At 36.9% G+C, this 21,983-nt stretch overlaps 1 protein-coding gene across 1 annotated transcript in view; it reads left to right on the top strand.

Moving 5' to 3' along the window:
• Positions 1-21,983, top strand: part of LRRIQ3 (leucine rich repeats and IQ motif containing 3) — a 204,074-nt gene that overhangs the window by 58,095 nt on the left and 123,996 nt on the right. Inside the window, exon 5 of the mRNA XM_005678463.3 lies at positions 5,003-5,156. Coding sequence (XP_005678520.2) covers positions 5,003-5,156 — 154 coding nt within the window. The remainder of the gene's footprint in view (positions 1-5,002; positions 5,157-21,983) is intronic.

Below are 21,983 nucleotides of genomic sequence, written 5' to 3'. Positions count from 1 at the left end.
TAGTGATGTTGGTGCACTGGAAGTGCACTTCATATGATCCTAGATTTTTTGTGAAAGTTTCTCATTATAACCACCTTTCTGATGAAATGCTACACTCTTCTCTATTTGTAATACCCAAGCCTATGAGTAATACCAAAGGTCAAGATTATCTGAGTGAAGTAAATGTCCTGAGGTTGAAAGTTGGGTTTGGGTTTACTTTTTATCTCTTTGCACTGAGGCTTTCAGTTCAGTTCAGTTCAGTCTCTCATGTCCGACTCTTTGCCACCACATGAATTGCAGCAAGCCAGGCCTCCCTGTCCATCACCATCTCCCGGAGTTCACTCAAGCTCACGTCCATCGAGTCGGTGATGCCATCCAGCCATCTCATCCTCTGTCGTCCCCTTCTCCTCCTGCCCCCGATCCCTGCCAGCATCACAGTCTTTTCCAATGAGTCAACTCTTCACATGAGGTGGCCAAAGTGCTGGAGTTTCAGCTTCAGCATCATTCCCTCCAAAGAAGTCCTAGGGCTGATCTCCTTCAGAATGGACTGGTTGGATCTCCTTGCAGTCCAAGGGACTCTCAAGAGTCTTCTCCAACACCACAGTTCAAAAGCATCAATTTTAATATTATTAAGAAACATATATTAAATTTTAAGAATATAGAATGCATGAGAATGGATGCTTGTTAAGGAAGTTTGTTTTTATTAATACTAAGATTGATTTGATTATCTTAATAAAAGAAGTAGAAGATCAAAAACATTTTGTATTAGGGTATAGCCAATTAACAATGTTGTGGTAATTTCAGGTGAACAGTGAAGGGACTCAGCTATACATATACATGTATCCAAAATAGTTGAACAGAGGAAAAAAAAAAAAGAAATAAAAATATCCAAGACAAACTAGTATAAACAATAAACAGGTATATTAGTTTATGTGAATGAGCAGACCTACGGATATTGATTTGGAATCCCAAATAAAATCTGAATCCCACCCTAACCCTGATATTACCCTTGAAGTTTGTACCAGTTGAGCTTTTTACTGTTAGGTGTAAAAAGAAGTTGATACTATAAGGAAGAGATTTCAAATTGTAAAATTGAGTAAACTGAAAAGAGAATGATGATAAATTGTTTGTCCTGAGCTGGGCAGTTGGTCTTTCTTTTTATGTAGTTGAGAAATAGTTGGTTAAATTTTTATTTATATTATAGATTGACCTTTGCCTACAGAGGGTATGAAATTAGGACGATTAGTAGGAAAAAATAACAGATATTGAATATTTTGATTACTTTTGGGGTCCTATGTATCATCAACATTTTGCTTATCTCTCCTCTAACTCTAATAGTATATTATTTTAAGAAATATGCATATAATAATTAACTTGAAATGGATATAAATGAAATCAGTGAAGGAGGAACATACAACTTTGCTAAGAAGGGTCTCTTTTGCCCATGATCTGGGATTCAATTTGATGAAACTTTTGCCATTTGGGAGTCTTATCAAATAGAAAGGAAAATGTATTTTCCCCAAGATAAAGTTAGGACTTGGAAAGGTAAGACATTAGAAGAAACTAGTATCTTCTGTAAAGCATTCTCTTTCTGAGTCAAAGACTAGTAAACCTCACTAGAAAGGTAGAACCTTTGATGATAAAGAAATACTAGTGGATCCCCAGGCAGAGCTTAGCTGAAGTAAGTTGTTAAACTTAATCCTGTTGGGAGGGCAGAGAAGAATGTCTTCATGCTGACAGAAAGGTTTCTTTCCATCTAGAAAGTTGTTTGTTTTCAAGGGTGGGCATTAAAAATATGAACTTGCTTACTGAGTTTTTAGGGAATGGAGTGGCCAGATAAATCTAGAGCTATTTTATTTATTTATTTATTTAATGTTAAGACTGCCTGGTCTCTTTCAAGGCAATTTTATTATCCTATTTTTGCTTTGACTTTTTTTTTTAATTTTTACTTTATTTTACTTTACAATACTGTATTGGTTTTGCCATACATCGACATGAATCTGCCACGGGTGAACACGTGTTCCCAATCTTGAACCCCCCTCCCACCTTCCTCCCCATACCATCTCTCTGGGTCATCCCAGTGCACCAGCCCCAAGCATCCTGTATCCTGCATTGAAACTAGACTGGCGATTTGTTTCATATATGATATTATACATGTTTCATTGCCATTCTCCCAAGTCATCCCACCCTTTCCCTCTCCCACAGAGTCCAAAAGATAGTTCTATACATCTGTGTCTCTTTTGCTGTCTCGCACACAGGGTTATCGTTACCATCTTTCTAAATTCCATATATATGTGTTAGTATAGTGTATTGGTGTTTTTCTTTCTGGCTTACTTCACTCTGTATAATCGGCTCCAATTTCATCCACCTCATTAGAACTGATTCAAATGTATTCTTTGTAATAGCTGAGTAATACTCCATTGTGTATATGTACCACAGCTTTCTTATCCATTCTTCTGCTGATGGACATCTAGGTTGTTTCCATGTCCTGGCTATTATAAACAGTGCTGCGATGAACATTGGGGCACATGTGTCTCTTTCAATTCTGGTTACCTCAGTGTGTATGCCCAGCAGTGGGATTGCAGTTCTATTTCCAGTTTTTTAAGGAATCTCCACACTGTTCTCCATAGTGGCTGTCCTAGTTTGCATTCCCACCAACAGTGTAAGAGGGTTCCCTTTTCTCCACACCCTCTCCAGCATTTATTGCTTGTAGACTTTTGGATCTCAGCCATTCTGACTGGCATGAAATGGTACCTCACTGTGGTATTGATTTCCATTTCTCTGATAATGAGTGATGTTGAGCATCTTTTCATGTGTTTGTTAGCCATCCGTATGTCTTCTTTGGAGAAATGTCTATTTAGTTCTTTGGCCTATTTTTTGATTGGGTCGTTTATTTTTCTGGAATTGAGCTGCAGGAGTTGCTTATATATTTTTGAGATTAGTTGTTTGTCAGTTGCTTCATTTGCTATTATTTTCTCCCATTCCAAATGCTGCCTTTTCATCTTGCTTATAGTTTCCTTTGTTGTGCAGAAGCTTTAACTTTTAATTAGATCCCATTTGTTTATTTTTGCTTTTATTTCCAGTATTCTGGGAGGTGGGTCATAGAGGATCCTGCTGTGATTTATGTCGGAGAGTGTTTTGCCTATGTTCTCCTCTACGAGTTTTATAGTTTCTGGTCTTACGTTTAGATCTTTAATCCATTTTGAGTTTATTTTTGTGTAAGTTTTCTTTCTTTTAATATATTTCACCCTAACTGTCATGCTGGAGAAGACTCTTGCGAGTCTCTTGGACAGCAAGGAGATCCAACCAGTCCCTCCTAAAGGAGACCAGTCCTGGGTGTTCATTGGAACAACTGATGCTGAGGCTGAAACTCCAATATTTTAGCCACCTCATGTGAAGAGTTGACTCATTGGAAAAGACCCTGATGCTGTGAGGGATTGAGGGCAGGAGGAGAAGGGGACAACAGAGGATGAGATGGCTGGATGGCATCACCGACTTGATGCACATGAGTTTGAGTGAACTCTGGGAGTTGATGATGGACAGGGAGGCCTGGTGTGCTGCAATTCATGGGTTCGCAAAGAATTGGACACGACTGAGCAACTGAACTGAACTGAATTGTTTTATTCTTTTAATGTATTTCACCCTAATTTTAACTCATCAGTGAAAATATTTAAGTGAAGGAATAAAGTGATAGAGCCCACTTAAAACATTTCAGAAATGGAAAAATTGCTTTCCTTGGTTAATTTTTTCTTTTGCTGTTTAATAGTAATGGTAGCAGTAAGCTTCCTACCTGTTTCATGATTTTAGTTCAAATGATTTTGCTCTTTCATCACATGTAATAAATATTACCAGTTTTTGGTGATTGTCTATATGATATTGAAGTAGCTTACTTTTATATCTGCTCTTAAAAATTTTTGAATAATGATTGGTTATTGAATTTTATCTTGTGCCTTTCTGCATCCATTTATATATTTTTACATTTTCTTTCTATTATTTATGTAATGAGCTTTGTAATAGTTAATCATAGTGCTCTTATTATTGTTTGCTTACATTGCTGAATTCTTTTTACTCATGTTTAGAATTTTTACATCTGTTCTCAAAGATTAGATTGGGTATGATTTTCTTCTTATTGCCTCATTGGACTGAACAGGGCTTTGAGTACAATGTTGAATGTGTTGAATAGGTTGGGTGAGAGATGTTATCCCTTGTTTTTGATCTTACAGAACTAATGTTTATTATTTTATTATTGCAATATTAAGTTATTTATGTCATTTATCTAGTAATATTTTGAATACATTAAGTTAAAAAAAACATAATATAGTCATCTTTTTATCTGCAAGAGGTTGGTTTCAGGACCTGCTGCAAGTACCAGAATTCACAGAAGCTCTAGTTATTTACCCTTGGTCCTGTATACCTATGGTTTTCACAGTGTGATAGATTCAACCCACCACAGATAGTATAGTACTTTTTTATTGAAAAAAAATTCATGTATAATTGACTCATGTAGTTCATACTTGTGGTGTTTATGTGTCAACTGCATTAAAATTAATCTCATCTATTTATTTTCACTGTTTTTTAGTGTAGCTAGTATAAACTTTTAAGTTATTTTATGGCATACGTTACATTCTCTTGGACACTGTTGCTGTAGAGTAGTATTCTGAGGTGGAAATAAGGTATTTCATAAATGGAGAAAGAAAGTAAGAGCTCACATTGGTTATCTTATATCCCTATAGATAATTTAGTCATGTTCTAACATTATATTATAAAATGCATAGCCAGGTGTAGTTTGATAATTGTTTGGGCATTCATATCACCAGAGATTTCTTAGCACTCATTCATCCCTTGATGAATGTTGATGAGAAAGTCCTAGAATGCCTAAATAGTTTTATATAGTAATAATATGAAAACAAGTATATTAAATTTGCCACTATGTTTTCTAAAATGTAAGTGAACTCAAAAGTAGTTTTCTCCCACTTTTTTTGGTAAAAAGACTAAACGGGAATTCCATCTTCCTTATATTCAGCCACTTGTTCTTGTATAAAAAACGTGAAAAATCTATTAGTGAATGTGAAAAAAGATGGATTTACAAGCACAAAGGATTTGATGATAAACTCTTTAAGGAACTCTTTTTTCAGCCTGGAACTAATATAACAGAAAAGTTTGCACGCTGGAAATATGTAAGTACAATTATTTTATTATGTTTCTCTTTTATTACTATTTTTATTTCTTTATTTTTTATTATGTTTCTTTGAAATACTGTTAAGATACTATAGTTATAGTTCATATTATATTAATAATTTCCTTAATCTCTTTTAATATCTTCTATTATCTTGTTAATATTCTTCTTGATATTTTTGTGATGTGATAAAGGTCATATAATTAGTATAAATATAATTTTTTTGGTATATTAATCACTCAAAAACTAATTTCTGCTTTGTATATATGTTTTCTCTTATTATTACAAGTAATTATTAACAGTGATGTAAAATCTCTTCTCAGTAGCTGAAAACATAAAGAAATATTTAGTTTATTAAAGACTGCTAATTGTACATATAGCAAAATATTCACTAAGTGATTTATGCTAAATTATGTATTGCTTTAAGGACACAATAAAAATAGAAAGAAATTTGTATTTATTGAGTGCCTACTATGTACCAGGCACTGTGCTAGATATTTCGCATGTGGTAGGTAGTTTATTCTTCACAATACTGTAATATAGGTACTTTTACCTCTTTTTTTATGAATAGGGAAACTAAAGCTCAGAGGGGTCAATTAACTTGCTAAAAGCCAGACAGTTAAGTGACGTTGCTGGGACTTAAGTCAGAGATCTTCTGACCTCAAAATTTGTGCCTTTTTTATTTTTTAGAGTTTTGCTTTGAATGCTAAGGTTAAAGCGTCTGCCTGCATTGCAGGAGACCTGGGTCTGATCCCTGGGTCAGGAAGATCCCCTGGAGAAGGAAATGGCAACCCACTCCAGTATTCTTGCCTGGAGAACCCCATGGACGGAGGAGCCTGGTGGGCTACAGTCTATGGGATCGCAAAGAGGCGGACACGACTGAGTGACTTCACTTCTCTTTATTTTTTAGAGTTTTGCTTTGAACACTAGGTAATTGTAAAAATGAAAACTTGGCATTATAGTATAATTAACTGAAATGAACTTTTTGCGAATTGTAAAGCACTGTTTTTTTATGTAAACTCCTTCATATTTGCAATTGTACCTGAGTAGCCTGAGCTACAAATGTTTCTATTACATTAACATAATTAGAAGGAAATGCATAATTAGAAGGAGTGCAATTAGTCTGATTTCAGTGTAATTAAGGACATATGTTCTAGACACAGTAGATATAGGAATGTCCTCAGTCCCTTAAATCCCACCAAAGTTTTTCCATTGAATAAAAGGATAGGTTTTAAAAAGCAAATTATCCTATTCAAAACATTTTCCTCACTAGCACTCAGTGCCAACTGTATTAATTTACTCCAGATAATAGTATGCACTATAAAGATTATGTGAAACATCTTTTGGCTCTCTTTGTAGAATATAAATTTAGTAATTTCAGCATGTTCCATGCTTTTTAATGTGCTTTATATAGAGAAGACTTTCACTGATGTTGTATAGTGATATCCAAGTTGGATATGGATGTGTTGTATACTGATAATCAATTTAGGTATGCCAATATCTAATAACCATATGTAAATACAGATCCATATATACATACATTCGTATATAATATGTTGTATTATAGCAAGCAACTATTACAGATACATAAATAGGCATAGGATATATTATAAAGGTTATGTTATTTAATACCTATGAAGATATGTAAAATATAGAATTTTGGATCTTTGGAAGTATTTTGAATACTACAAATATTTTGCTAAAATGTATTAATTATAAGGAGTTTTCTAAAGCTCCTTGATGTTAGTAACACTATTAACCACATCACTACTAATGTCATTTATTAAAGCTATTCTTTTCTAGTCTTATGTTTTTTCACTGCTTATAGCTACCATTCATGGAGCATTATTCATAGAACATTATTGAAGTTGTCTCCAAAGCTCAATTTCTTTTTTAAATTTATTTTTTGCTGTGCTGTTTCTTCATTGCCTTGTTGGCTTTTCTCTACTTGCGTTAAACCAGGCTACTCTTGCTCACAGTGTGTGGGCTTCTCGTTGCGATAGCGTCTCTTGTTGGAGCGCGTGGGCTCTGGAGTGTGTGGGCTTCTGTGTCATGTGGAATCTTCCTGGATCAGGAATCAAACCTGTGTCTCCTTACCACGGAGCCACCAGGAAAGCCCAAAGCTCACTTTCTGAAAGTAACTGAAGTAATTTTTCTCTGTAAGATTCATCTTTGAATCTATGCCTTTTATATAAAATTGCCATTCCATCTTATGTTAGTTTCATTTTTAGTCTTTTCTTCAGCTCACTCTGTTAATATATTATTCTTTTATTATTTTTACTACTCACTTGTCTAGTCTTTATTGACTTGGTTTGTTGGAAACTATAGTGAGAATAATTAATACCCTAGATGCCTAAGAAAACCTAGGATCCAGAAAACACTAAAGAAGTTAGGGAGGAGAGAAGGGGAAGGCTTGAGAAAATATCAGCATTTAATAATGGAAGCTCATTAGAAAAATATACTGAGAGCAAAGTAATGGAAAGGGTTAAACAAGAAAGGAATTCAGGTTTCAGTAATTAGATAAAGTAATCATTGTCTGACTCTGCTCCTGTTTTGAGATGAAAGAGCCAGAGAAATGAGTTTAAGACACATTCATTTAGGAAATGTTGTGTTTTAAAGCCAAAAGTCCCTATGAACATCCACAGTTCATGGTGCAAGAATAAAGTGTAAATGAGATGCAGAACCAAAAATCAGAAGCCATGATGAAAGAATCTGAAAAAAAAAAAAAAAAAAGTATTGACATAGAAGAAACTGAGAATCTAAAACAATTGCTATGGACATTATTTGTCCCTGGCTTACAGATTTTCATCAGAGGGTGGTTTTTCTCTTGTTACTGAATCAGTTCAGTTCAGTTCAGTCGCTCAGTCGTGTCCGACTCTTTGCAACCCCATAAATTGCAGCACTCCAGGCCTCCCTATTCATCACCATCTCCCGGAGTTCACTGACACTCATGGCCATCGAGTCCGTGATGCCATCCAGCCATCTCATCCTCTGTCGTCCCCTTCTCCTCCTGCCCTCAATCCCTCCCAGCATCAAAGCCTTTTCCAGTGACTCAGATCTTCGCATGAGGTGGCTAAAGTACTGGAGTTTCAGCTTTAGCATCATTCCTTCCAAAGAAATCCCAGGGTTGATCTCCTTCAGAATGGACTGGTTGGATCTCCTTGCAGTCCAAGGGACTCTCAAGAGTCTTCTCCAACACCACAGTTCAAAAGCATCAATTTTTCAGTGCTCAGCCTTCTTCACAGTCCAGCTCTCACATCCATACATGACCACAGGAAAAACCATAGCCTTGACCAGATGGACCTTAGTCAGCAAGTAATGTCTCTGCTTTTCAATATGCTATCTAGGTTGGTCATAACTTTTCTTCCAAGGAGTAAGCGTCTTTTCATTTCATGGCTGCAGTCACCATCTGCAGTGATTTTGGAGCCCCCCCAAAATAAAGTCTGACACTGTTTCCTGTGTTGCCCCATCTATTTCCCATGAAGTGATGGGACCGGATGCCATGATCTTCTTTTTCTGAATGTTGAGCTTTTTCGCTATCCTCTTTCACTTTCATCAAGAGGCTTTTTAGCTCCTCTTCACTTTCTTCCATAAGGGTGGTGTCATCTGCATATCTGAGGTGATTGATATTTCTCCCGGCAATCTTGATTCCAGCTTGTGTTTCTTCTAGTCCAGTATTTCTCATGATGTACTCTGCATAGAAGTTAAATAAGCAGGGTGACAATATACAACATTGATGTACTCCTTTTCCTATTTGAAACCAGTCTGTTGTTCCATGTCCAGTTCTAACTGTTGCTTCCTGACCTGTACAGATTTCTCAAGAGGCAGGTCAGGTGGTCTGGTATTCCCATCTCTTTCAGAATTTTCCACAGTTTCTTGTGATCCACACAGTCAAAGGCTTTGGCATAGTCATTAAAACAGAAATAGATGTTTTTCTGGAACTCTTGCTTTTTCCATGATCCAGCGGATGTTGGCAATTTGATCTCTGGTTCCTCTGCCTTTTCTAAAACCAGCTTGAACATCAGGGAGTTCACAGTTCACGTATTGCTGAAGCTTGGCTTGGAGAATTTTGAGCATTACTTTACTAGCATGTGAGATGAGTACAATTGTGTGGTAGTTTGAGCATTCTTTGGCATTGCCGTTCTTTGGAATTGGAATGAAAACTGACAATTTCCAGTCCTGTGGCCACTGCTGAGTTTTCCAAATTTGCTGGCATATTGAGTGCAGCACTTTCACAGCATCATATTTCAGGATTTGAAATAGCTCAACTGGAATTCCATCACCTCCACTAGCTTTGTTCATAGTGATGCTTTCTAAGGCCCACTTGACTTCACATTCCAAAATGTCTGGCTCTAGGTGAGTGATCACACCACTGTGATTATCTGGGTCGTGAAGATGTTTTTTGTACAGTTCTTCCATGTATTCTTGCCACCTCTTCTTAATGTCTTCTGCTTCTGTTAGGTCCATATCGCTTCTGTTAGGTCCATATCATTTCTGTCCTTTATCGAGCCCATCTTTGCATGAAATGTTCCCTTGGTATCTCTTATTTTCTTGAAGAGATCTCTAGTCTTTCTCATTCTGTTCTTTTCCTCTACTTCTTTGCACTGAATGCTGAAAAAGGCTTTCTTATCTCTTCTTGCTATCCTTTGGAACTCTGCATTCAGATGCTTATATCTTTCCTTTTCTCCTTTGCTTTTCACCTCTCTTTTCACAGCTATTTGTAAGGCCTCCCCAGATAGCCATTTTGCTTTTTTGCATTTCTTTTCCATGGCGATGGTCTTGATCCCTGTCTCCTGTACAATGTCATGAACCTCAGTCCATAGTTCATCAGGCACTTTATCTATCAGATCTAGGCCCTTAAATCTATTTCTCACTTCCACTGTATAATCATAAGGGATTTGATTAAGGTCATACCTGAATGGTCTAGCAGTTTTCCCTACTTTCTTCAATTTAAGTCTGAATTTGGTAATAAGGAGTTCATGAGCTGAGCCGCAGTCAGCTCCTGGTCTTGTTTTTGTTGACTGTGTAGAGCTCTCCATCTTTGGCTGCATAGAATATAATCACTCTGATTTTGGTGTGACCATCTGGTGATGTCCATGTGTAGAGTCTTCTCTTGTGTTGTTGGAAGAGGGTGTTTGCTATGACCAGTGCATTTTCTTGGCAAAACTCTATTAGTCTTTGCCCTGCTTCATCTGCATTCAAAGGCCAAATTTGCCTGTTACTCCAGGTGTTTCTTGAATTCCTACTTTTGCATTCCAGTCCCCTATAGTGAAAAGGACATCTTTTTTGGGTGTCAGTTCTAAAAGGTCTTGTAGGTCTTCATAAAACCGTTCAACTTCAGCTTCTTCAGCATTACTGGTTGGGGCATAGACTTGGATAACTGTGATATTGAATGTTTTGCCTTGGAGACTAACAGAGATCATTCTGTCGTTTTTGAGATTGCATCCAAGTACTGCATTTCGGACTCTTTTGTTGACCATGATGGCTACTCCATTTCTTCTGAGGGATTCCCGCCCGCAGTAGTAGATATAATGGTCATCTGAGTTAAATTCACCCATTCCAGTCCATTTTAGTTCACTGATTCCTAGAATGTCGATGTTCACTCTTGCCATCTCCTGTGTGACCACTTCCAATTTGCCTTGATTCATGGACCTGACATTCCAGGTTCCTATGCAACATTGCTCTTTACAGCCTCGGACCTTGCTTCTATCACGTCTCATGCACAACTGGGTATTGTTTTTGCTTTGGCTCCATCCCTTCATTCTTTCTGGAGTTATTTCTCCACTGATCTCCAGTAGCATGTTGGGCACCTACTGACCTGGGGAGTTCCTCTTTTGGTATCCTATCATTTTGCCTTTTCATACTGTTCATGGGGTTCTCAAGGCAAGAATACTGAAGTGGCTTGCCATTTCCTTCTCCAGTGGACCACATTCTGTCAGACCTCTCCAGCATGACCTGCCCATCTTGGGTTGCCCCACAGGCACAGCTTAGTTTCATTGAGTTAGACAAGGCTGTGGTTCTAGTGTGATTAGATTGACTAGGTTTCTGTGAGTATGGTTTCAGTGTGTCTGCCCTCTGATGCCCTCTTGCAACACCTACCATCTTACTTGGGTTTCTCTTACCTTGGGCGTGGGGTGTCTCTTCACGGCTGCTCCAGCAAAGCACAGCCACTGCTCCTTATTTTGGACGAGGGGTATCTCCTTACCGCTGCCATTCCTGACCTTCAACATGGGATAGCTCCATAGACTAACAGACATATAGAATTTGGTGGTAATTAGATCAAGCTATAGGGACATTTATATATTATTATGGAGGATTTTTTTGAAAATCTAGATATTATTATGATGAATTTTGGTGGTGTACCCAAAAATATTTGAAATCTGCTTTGGCACAGTCAATCTTTTTACTCAAAAGGTTACTCAAAAGTTACCAAGGAGAATATATGTATAGAAAGTAATAACTAACAAAACAGTTCCTAACTGAGGCTTTCATCTAAAATTAAATTGCAATATTTTAGTAACCTGGGCCACGCTATGAGATATTTTTTGTCACCTATGCTTTTTTATCTTGAATAGTTATTTTCTATATTGCAAACATGAATTAGAAGGGATATAGTATAAGAGAAAGTCACACTCATTCTAATCTAAAGGATAAAGATTTGGAGTCAGGGAAAGGAACTTGTCATGTATTTCTTTCAGAGTAGCTTTGTTCGTGACTGAAAGACTACTCTTTCAGAGTAGTGACTCTTTGTGACTGGATGGACTGCAGCACAACAGGGTTCCTGGTCCTTCACCATCTCCTGGAGCTTGCTCAAACTCAGGTCCATTGAGTCGGTGATGCCATCCAACTGTCACATCCTCCGTCATCCCCTTCCTCTCCTGCCTTCAGTCTTTCCCAGCATCAGGATTTTTCCAGTGAGTCAGCTCTCCCCATCAGGTGGCCAAAGTATTGGAGCTTTAGCTTCAGCATCAGTCCTTCCAATGAATATTCAGGGTTGATTTCCTTTAGAATCGACTAGTTTGAGCTCCTTGCAGTCCAAAGGAATCTCAAGAGTCTTCTGTAATACACCATTCGAAAGCATCCATTCTTCGGGGCTCAGCCTTCTTTATGATCCAGTTCTCACATCCGTACATGACTACTGGAAAGCCATTGCTTTGACTATTCAGACCTTTGTCAGCAAAGAAACGTCACTGCTTTTTAATATGCTGTCTGGGTTTTCAAAGCTTTTCTTCCAAGGAGCAAGCATCTTTTAATTTTATGGCTACAGTCCCCATCCAGAGTGATTTTTGAGCCCAAGAAAATAAAGTCATCATGTCCATTGTTTCCCTATCTATTTGCCATGAAGTGGGATGGGAGCAGATGGGACGAGAAGATGGGACCAGATGCCTTTTCTTAGTTTTTTGAATGTTGAGTTTTAAGTCAGCTTTTTCACTCTCCTCTTTCACCTTCATCAAGTGGCTTTTCAGTTCCTTTTTGCATTGTGCCATAAAATGGTGTCACCTGCATATCTGAGATTATTGATATTTCTCCTGGCAGGTTTGACTCCAGCTTGTGCTTCATCCAGTCTGGCATTTTGCATGATGTACTCTGCATATAAGTTAAATAAGCATGGTGACAATATACAGCCTTGATGTACTCCTTTCCCAATTTGGAATCAATCTGTTTTTCCATATCAAGTCTAACTGTTGCATCTTGACCTGCATACAGTTTTTTCTCAGGAGATGAGTAAGGTAATCTGGTATTCCCATCTCTTGAAGAAATTTCCGCAGTTTGTGTGATCCCCACAGTCAAAGGCTTTATCATAGTCAGTGAGCAGAAGTAGATTATTTTCTGGAATTCTCTTGCTTTTTCTATGATCCAACAGATGTTGGCAATTTGATCTTTGGTTCCTCTGCCTTTTCTATATCCAGCTTGTACATTGGGAAGTTCTCAATACACATACTGTTGAATCCTAGTTTGAAAGATTTTGAGCATTACCTTATAGCATGTGAAATGAGTGTAATCATTTGGTAGTTTGAACATTCTTTAGCATTGCCATTCTTTAAGATTGGAGTGAAAGCTGACCTTTTCTGGTCCTGTGGCTGAGTTTTCCAGTTTTTTTTGGCCTATTGACTGCAGCACTTTAACAGGATCATCTTTACAATTTGAAATAGTACAACCAGAATTGCATCACCTTCACTAGCTTTGTTCATAGTGATGCTTCTAAGGCCCATTTGACTTCACACTCTAGAATGCTTGTCTCTAGATGAGTGGTCACACCATCGTGGTTATCTAGGTAATGAAGATCTTTTTTGTATAGTTCTTCTGTGTATTCTTTCCACCTCTTCTTAACGTCTTCTGTTTCTGTTAGGTCCTTCCTGTTTCTGTCCTTTATTGTGCCCACCTTTGCATGAAATGTTCCCTTGGTATCGCTAATTTTCTTAAAGAGATCTCTAGTCTTTCCCTTTTTATTGTTTTCTCTATTTCTTTGCATTGTTCATTTAAGAAGACTTTCTCATCTGTCCTTGCTATTCTTTTGAACTCTGCATTTAGATGGGTATATCTTTCCTTTTCTCCTTTGACTTTTACTTCTCTTCTTCTTTTCAGCTATTTTTAAAGCCCACTCAGACAACCATTTTGCTTTTTTGAGTTTCTTCTTCTTAGAGATGGTTTTGATCACTACCTCCTATTCAGTGTTATGAACTGTTCAATCCATAGTTCTTCAGGCACTCCGTCTATCGGATCTAATCTCTTGAATCTATTTGTCACTTCCACTGTATTATCATAAGGGATTTGATTAGGCCATACCAGAATGACCTAGTGGTTTTCCCTGCTTTCTTCAATATAATTCTAAATTTCGCGATAACGAGTTCATGATCTGAGCCACAGTCAACTCTCGCTCTTGTTTTTGCTAACTGTATAGAGCTTCTCCATCTTTGAGCGCAAAGAATATAATCAATCTTATTTCACTGTTGACCATCTGGTAATGTTCATGTGTAGATTCTTCTTTTGTGTTGTTGGAAGAGTGTGTTTGCTATGACCTGTTCATTCTCTTGGCAAAACTCTGTTAGCCTTTGCCCTTCTTCATCTTGTACTCAAAGGCCAAACTTAAGGCCTATTACTACAGGTATCTCTTGACTTTCTACTTTTTATCCCAGTCTCCTATGATGAAAAGAATATCTTTTTGGGGGGGTGTTACTTCTGAGTTCTCGTAGGTCATCACAGAACCATTCAACTTCAGGTTCTTTGGCATTAGTGGTTGGGGCATGTACTTGGATTACTGTGATGTTGAATGGTTTGCCTTGGAAATTAACCAAGATCAATCTGTCGATTTTTGAGATTGCACCCAGGTACTGCATTTTGGACTCTTTTGTTGACTTATGAAGGCTTGTCCATTTTTTCTAAGAGATTCTTGCCCACAGTAGGAGATATAATGGTCATCTGAATTAAATTCACCCATTCCAGTCCATTTTAGTTCATTGATTCTTAAAATGTCAATGTTCACTCTTGCTATCTCCTGTTCGACCACTTCCAATTTACCTTGATTCATAGGTTCCTATACAGTATTGTTCTTTACAGCATTGGGCTTTACTTCCATCACATGTCACATTCACAACTGGGCATTGTGTTTTCTTTGGCTCCATCTCTTCATTCTTTCTGGAGCTGACCTGGGGAGTTCATCTTTCAGTGTCATATATTTTTGCCTTTTCATACTGTTCATGGCTTTCCCAAGTCAAGAATACTGAAGTGGTTTGCCATTCCCTTCTCCAGTGGACCACATTTTGTCAGAACTTTCCACCATGACCTATCCATCTTGGGTGGCCCTACATGGCATGGCTCTTTGTTTCACTGAGTTAGAAAAGATTTTGATCTATGTAATCAGTTTGATTAGTTTTCTGTGATTGTGGTTTTCATTCTGTCTCTTCTTTGACTGATAAGGTAAGAGACCTGTGGAAGCTTCCTGATGGGAGGGATGGGCTGTGTGTAGAACTGGGTCTTAACTTTGGTGGGCAAGGCCATGCTCAGTAAATCTTTAATCTAATTTTTTGCTGATAGGTGGGTTTGTGTTCACTCCCTGTAGTTTGGCCTGAACGACCTCCTTCAAAAGGACTTACACTGGCAAGTCCTACTCAGTCTCTTGTGGGGGTCACTGCCCCTTTTTCCTAGGTCCTGGTGTGCACAAGGTTCTGTTTGTGCCTTCCAAGAGTCTGTTTCCTCAGTCTTTTGGAAGTTTTGTAATCAAAATCTCATTTGCCTTCAAAGTGTAATTCCCCGGACATTCTCAGTCCCTTTATCAGATCCTCCAGTTTGGAAATTTCAGTTGTGGGCTTACAACTTTCATAGCAGTGCGAGAACTTTCTTTGGTATAATTGTTCTCCAGTTTGCGGGTCACCTGCATGGCGACTCTATGGTAGGGCTAATGACAACTTTCTCCAAGAGGGCTTACATCATACTCTGCCTCTTCCAGGACTGCTGCTACCTTGAGAACCGCTGTGGTAGGCCACGGCTGACCTGTGCCTCTACAAAAGGCACTCAAATACTCAAAAGCAGGTCTGGTTTAGTCTCTTGTGGAGGCCACTGCTCCTTTCCCTGAGTCTTGATTCTCACAAGGTTTTGTTGCACCCTTCGAGCAGCTTAGTTGCCTCCTTTCCTGTTGCCCTCATAACCTCACATCTGAATCTTCCTTGAGCTGGTGTAGTAATATGTTGTTTGGTAGGAAAGGAATCACCTAAGAGGTAAGAAAATGTGATGGCCTGGAACCTTTACTGTTAAAACCTCCTGGAAAGGAAGAACATTCTATGTGTTGTGGATCTCTATCTTCTTTGGCAGCCCAACTCCTAGAATCATATTCTAATTTTTTACTTAGGACTTCAGCAATAGTCTCCTGTCTTGAGGCACTGATATTGGAATTTCACACCCTTTATCTTGACTTATCTTCTGGAGAGGGTACATATGTTCTCCCTAGTTATCAGCAGATGAGGAAAAAGATCAATAGGGCAATCCAATCAGTTTCTCTGAAACAAATTTCTTACTTTGAACTACTTCTAACACAATGAATGTTCACATCTTGTTCTCCTTTATGGCATTATATAGTTCCTGGAAACATAATATAATATAGGAATCGTCTATACTAAAGTAAGATTTGCTTTAGAACTGCTAATTTGTTTGAATTCTAGGATACTTTTATTGATTTTCCTTTGCTTCCAAAGATTTATTTTTATCATAACTAACACAGATAAAACTATTACATTTCATGTTGAATACCATTTCTGTAAAATAAAATAGAGCAAAGTATACTCAAATTTAATCCTCCTGTGAACCCTTTCCATTGATCACTGTTAAATACAACACACACATACACACACACACACCCCTGAGGTTGTTTAATGTAATATTTAATAAGATTCAAAAATATAAACTGACTTTTTAATTATATCATATATGCATTCAAAATACATGAAAATCCAAACCATCAATATGTTAATTGTGGTTATTTAAGAGGCAGAATGTTATTATTCCTTTCTTTCTGACAATTTTGTATATTCATTTTTCTAATTGAAATCATGTTTTATTTATATAATAAAAACAAAGTTTTTGCATTGTGGATAAAAACATTTTTCCCCATTTTTTATAATATAAGTATATAAATATTGGAGAAGGCAATGACACCCCACTCCAGTACTCTTGCCTGGAAAATCCCATGGGTGGAGGAGCCTGGTAGGCTGCAGTTCATGGGGTTGTGAAGAGTAGGACACGACTGAGCGACTTCACTTTCACTTTTCACTTTCATGCATCGGAGAAAGAAATGGCAACCCACTCCAGTGTTCTTGCCTGGAGAATCCCAGGGATGGGGGAGCCTGGTGGGCTGCCGTCTATGGGGTCGCACAGAGTCAGACACGACTGAAGCGACTTAGCAGCAGCAGCATATAAATATTGCTTTCAGGAACCTCTATTTTGTGTTATATTCCACATTAACTATTCTCTTTTTTTAGTTAAACATTCTCTTTAGAGCACTTTTAGGTCCCTAGCAAAATTAGCAGAAAGTAAGGAGAGTCTCTATGTACTGCCTGTCCCCACATATGTACAGTATCCATTATCCACATCCCATACCACAGTGGTATATTTGTTACAATCAATGAACCTACATTGACACAACTCTATAATATTATAAGCCAAAAAATGCTGAAAGTACTTTTGACCTTTTCTTTGTTTAATTTAACAGTAAATTATATTAAAAATTATTAAGATGGTTGATCTTATATCAGATTTAGAAAATATGGAATGGGTCACTTTATTTCATTAAGTGGGTTGTTTAAAAAACTTGTGGATAGATATTTCATTTTTTGCATTTCATTGTTTTCTGAAGAGACATTCCTTACACTAGGAACTGACCTTTGTTATCATGAGCTTCTGGGATGTTGTACTAACTCATCTAAGTCTTAAGAAAAAAGCTTTGTAATAACTTCCTTACATCTTCTCTAAGAATTGCTCTTTTTTATTGCCTATTAGTCATTTTCAGGCCCCGTCAGCATAACAGCTCATTTCAAATGGGTATTTTTTGAATACTTAGAATGCCCTTAGCACTATAACAAATTCTAAGACCTTAAAAATTGCCATCAAGCAGTTACTATCTGGAACTTTTAGGGAGATGGGGGGAAACAGGAGAAACTTACTGGGTAGGGACTGATGATATAATATGTAATTGAAAGGTGTAGGCAAATTCAAAGCAAGTTTCATCAGTTGCCTGACTGATGTCTAAGGGTCTGATCAGAGGAGTTGGAGTTTTGGGAAATAGTGGCTTTTAGGGTAAGATAGAAATATGAGATATTTATCAGAAGAGTCTCTTAAAAGTAGATACTTGGGCTACCAGGAGTTAAGGACAGTTTAATTCACCCTTCTTTTGGGACCCAAAGAAGGAAAAATGATAACTTATAAGTGAAGCTATAGCTTACTGACTTAACATATAGGGGCTAACTTTTTATCTTTTTTTTTTTCTTTTTTCAGTGAAATATTTATTTATTTAAATATATAGATTTATTGAAGTATAGTTGACTTACAATGTTTCAGGTGCACAGCAAGCTGATTCAGTTACACAAATACACATATATTATTGAAATTATTTTCCATCATAAGATTACTAGATATTGACTATAGATCCCTATGCTATACAGTAAATCTTTTTGCTTGTTGCATATCTATTTTTTAATTAGAAATCTAGCATTCTAGTTATACTAAGTCAAACAAGTAGAATCAAAATGTCATAATATTTTAATCAGGCAAAAATTCATAAGTTTTCTAAAATATATATATTTACATATTTATATATATATGTATATGAAAGTTCTTCTACTACACTTGATAAAGACTTAAAAAAGAACATCCAAAAAATGAGATGGAGAAATTTTAGAGCATAAACTAAGTGAAATGGGAGCACTAAATATGAAATAGAAAAAGTGAAACAAACTAAATAAAAGTGAAAATTATCATATAGTCCAGCTTTTAAACATGACTGCTCATTAGAAACATATCTGGAACTCTAGAGGAAAAAAAGCAATACCTGAGCATTTGTATTTTTCAAAAAATTTCAATATAATTCTGATATGCATCTGGGTTTAAAAAAGTGATTACGGGTTTTTCTGTTAGATCCTAATTTTGGTGATATAGAGTTCTATTATTTTTCTGTTGACCTATCATGATACAATGGTATTCAGTGAGTAATAGTTACATAATCACATTAGTAAAAGATGTTTATCAGTTTCCATAATCAATAGCCAAACAAAAAATAAAAGACAATTATAATTGCAAGCCATAAGGGTAACCTGATTAACAATATCAGTGGTTACATACAATTTGGAGGGGGGTCAAGCAGAGTGAAGTGGTAAGTGAAAGTGCATACATGCACATGTTTTCATCCACCCAGTCAGTCTATGTCTTTTGCTTGGTGCATTAATCCATTTACATTTCAGGTAATTATCGATATGTGTGATCCTGTTACTGTTTTCTTAATTGCTCTTGGTTTATTTTCTGCAGGTCTTTTCCTTCTCATGTGTTTCCTGCCCAGATAAGTTCCTTTAGCATTTGCTGTAAAGCTGATTTGGTGGTGCTGAATTCTCTTAATTTTTGCTTATCTGGAAAGCTTTTGATTTCTCCATCAAATCTGAAGGAGAGTCTTGCTGGGTAGGGTATTTTTTGGTTGTAGGTTCTTCCCTTTCATCACGTTAAATATATCATGCCATTCCCTTCTGGCTTGGAGAGTTTCTTTTGAGAAATCAGCTGATCAACTGATGGGAGTCCCCTTGTATGTTATTGGTCATTTTCCCCTTGTTGCTTTTAATATTTTATCTGTCTTTAATTTTTGTCAGTTTGATTACTATGTGTCTTGGTGTGTTCCTCCTTCGGCTTATCCTTCCTGGGACTCTTTGTGCATCCTGGACTTGATTGACTATTTCCTTTTCCATGTTAGGTAAATTTCAGCTATTATCTCTTCAAATAATTTCTCAGGTTCTTTCTCACTCTTTTTTCCTTCTGGGACCCAAATATTCATGTGTTTAATGTTGTCCCAGAGGTCTTAGGCTGTCTTCATTTCTTTTCATTCTTTTTTCTATATTCTGTTCTGTGGCAATAATTTCTACTGTTTTGTCCTCCAGGTCAGTTATCCATTCTTCTGCCTCAGTTATTCTGCTTTGGCTTCCTTCTCATATAATTTTCATCTCTATTTATTTGTTCTTTATTTCTTCTAGGTCTTTGGTAAAAATTTCTTGCATCTTCTCAATATTTGCCTCCACTCTTTACCCACGATCCTGGATCATCTTCGCTATCATTGTTCTGAATTTCTTTTTCTGGAACGTTGCCTATCTCCACTTTATTTAGTTGTTTTTTAGGGGTTTTATGTTGTTCCTTCATCTGACAACTTTCTACTTTTTCATCATGATTAACTTTCTGGAATATGATTTTTGTTTTAGCTGCTGTGGGATTGTTCTTCTTGCTTCTTCTGTCTTCCCTCTGATACATGAGGCTAAAAGTTTCCTGTAAGCTTCTTGATGGGAAGGACTTGCTCTGGTGGGCAGGGCCTTGTTCAGTAAAACTATTATCAGCTGATGGGTGGAGTTGCACTTCCTCTCTGGTAGTTGTTTGGCCTAAGGCAATCCTGGGGCTTAGGGGCTCCATGATAGGGTTAGAGGTTTCCCCATCTATTGGCTATGAAGTGATGGGACTGGACACCATAATCTTAGTTTTCTGAATGTTGAGTTTTAAACCAGGTTTTTCACTCTCCTCATTTACTGTCATTCAGAGGCTCTTTAGTTCTTCTTCACTTTCTCTCATAAGGGAGGTGTCATCTTTGTATCTGAGGTTATTGATATTTCTCCTGGCAATCTTGATTCCAATCTTGATTCCTGGAATCAATTCCTCCAGCCCAGCTTTTCCCATGATGTACTCTGCACATAAGTTAAATAAGCAGGGTGACAATATATAGCCTTGACATACCCCTTTCCTAATTTGGAACCAGTCTGTAGTTCCATGTCTGCCTCTAACTGTTGCTTCTTGATCTGCATACAGATTTCTCAGGAGGCAGGTAAGTCTGTTATTCCCATCTCTAAGAATTTTCCAGTTTGTTTTGATCCACTCAGTCAAAGGATTTGGCATAGCCGATAAAGCAAAAGTAGATGTTTTTCCAGAACTCTTTTGCTTTTTTTGATGAACCAGCATATGTTTGCAATTTGATCTCTGGTTCCTCTGCCTTTTCTAAAACCAGCTTGAACATCTTGAAGTTCATGGTTCATGTACTGTTGAAGCCTGGTTTGGAGAATTTTGAGCATTACTTTGCTAGCACGTGAGATGAGTGCAATTGTGTGGTAGTTTGAACAAACTTTGGCATTGCCTTTCTTTGGGATTGGAATGGAAACTGACCTCTTCCAGTCCTGTGGCCACTGCTGAGTTTTCCAAATTTGCTGGCATATTTAACAACATCAATTTTGGGGATTTGAAATAGCTCAACTGGAATTCCATCACCTCCATTAGCTTTGTTCATAGTGATGCTTCCTAAGGTCCACTTGACTTCGCATTCCAGGATATTTGGTTCTAGGTGAGTGATAACACACACCATCATGATTATCTGGATCATGAAGATCTTTCCTGTGTAGTTCTTCTGTGTATTCTTGCCACCTCTTCTTAATATCTTCTGCTTCTCTTAGGTCCATACCATTTCTGTCTTTTATTGTGTCCATCTTTGCATGAAACTTGGTAGAATAATAATTAACAAATAGTGTAGGAATAATTTAATTGCCATATATAAAAATATAAAGGATTTTTCTTGTAAAATTAATTTTTTTCAAAAAATTTAAGTATAGTTAATTTATAATATTAAGCTAGTTTCAGGTATACAGAATAGTGATTCAGAGTATTTTTGCAGATTATACTTCATTGTGGGTTATTAAAAGGTAATGGATATAATTCCCTGTGCTAAATAGCATATCTTTATTGTTTATCTATTTTATATATAATAGTTTGTACCTGTTAATCCTATATCCCTAATTTGTCTCTCTCTCCTCCCTTCCCTCTCCCCTCTGATAACCGCAAATTTGTCTCTGATAACTATGGTTTTGTTTCTGTTTTGCATATACTTTTATTTGTTTTAGTTTTTAGATCCGATATATAAGTGATATCATATAGCATTTGTATTTCTCTGTATGACTTACTTCTCTAAGTATAATATTTTCTAGGCCCATCCACATTGCTGCAAATGCCAGTATGTCATAAAAAATATATATATAAAGTTATATCCTTATTACAACCCCAAACTAAATAATCTGTAAATGGAATAAATATTTAAAAGTAAAAATACAAAAGC

Source organism: Capra hircus, chromosome 3 (assembly GCF_001704415.2).
Source record: "Capra hircus breed San Clemente chromosome 3, ASM170441v1, whole genome shotgun sequence".
Taxonomy (NCBI): Eukaryota; Metazoa; Chordata; class Mammalia; order Artiodactyla; family Bovidae; genus Capra; species Capra hircus.
This window is presented reverse-complemented; position numbering and strand designations above follow the sequence as displayed.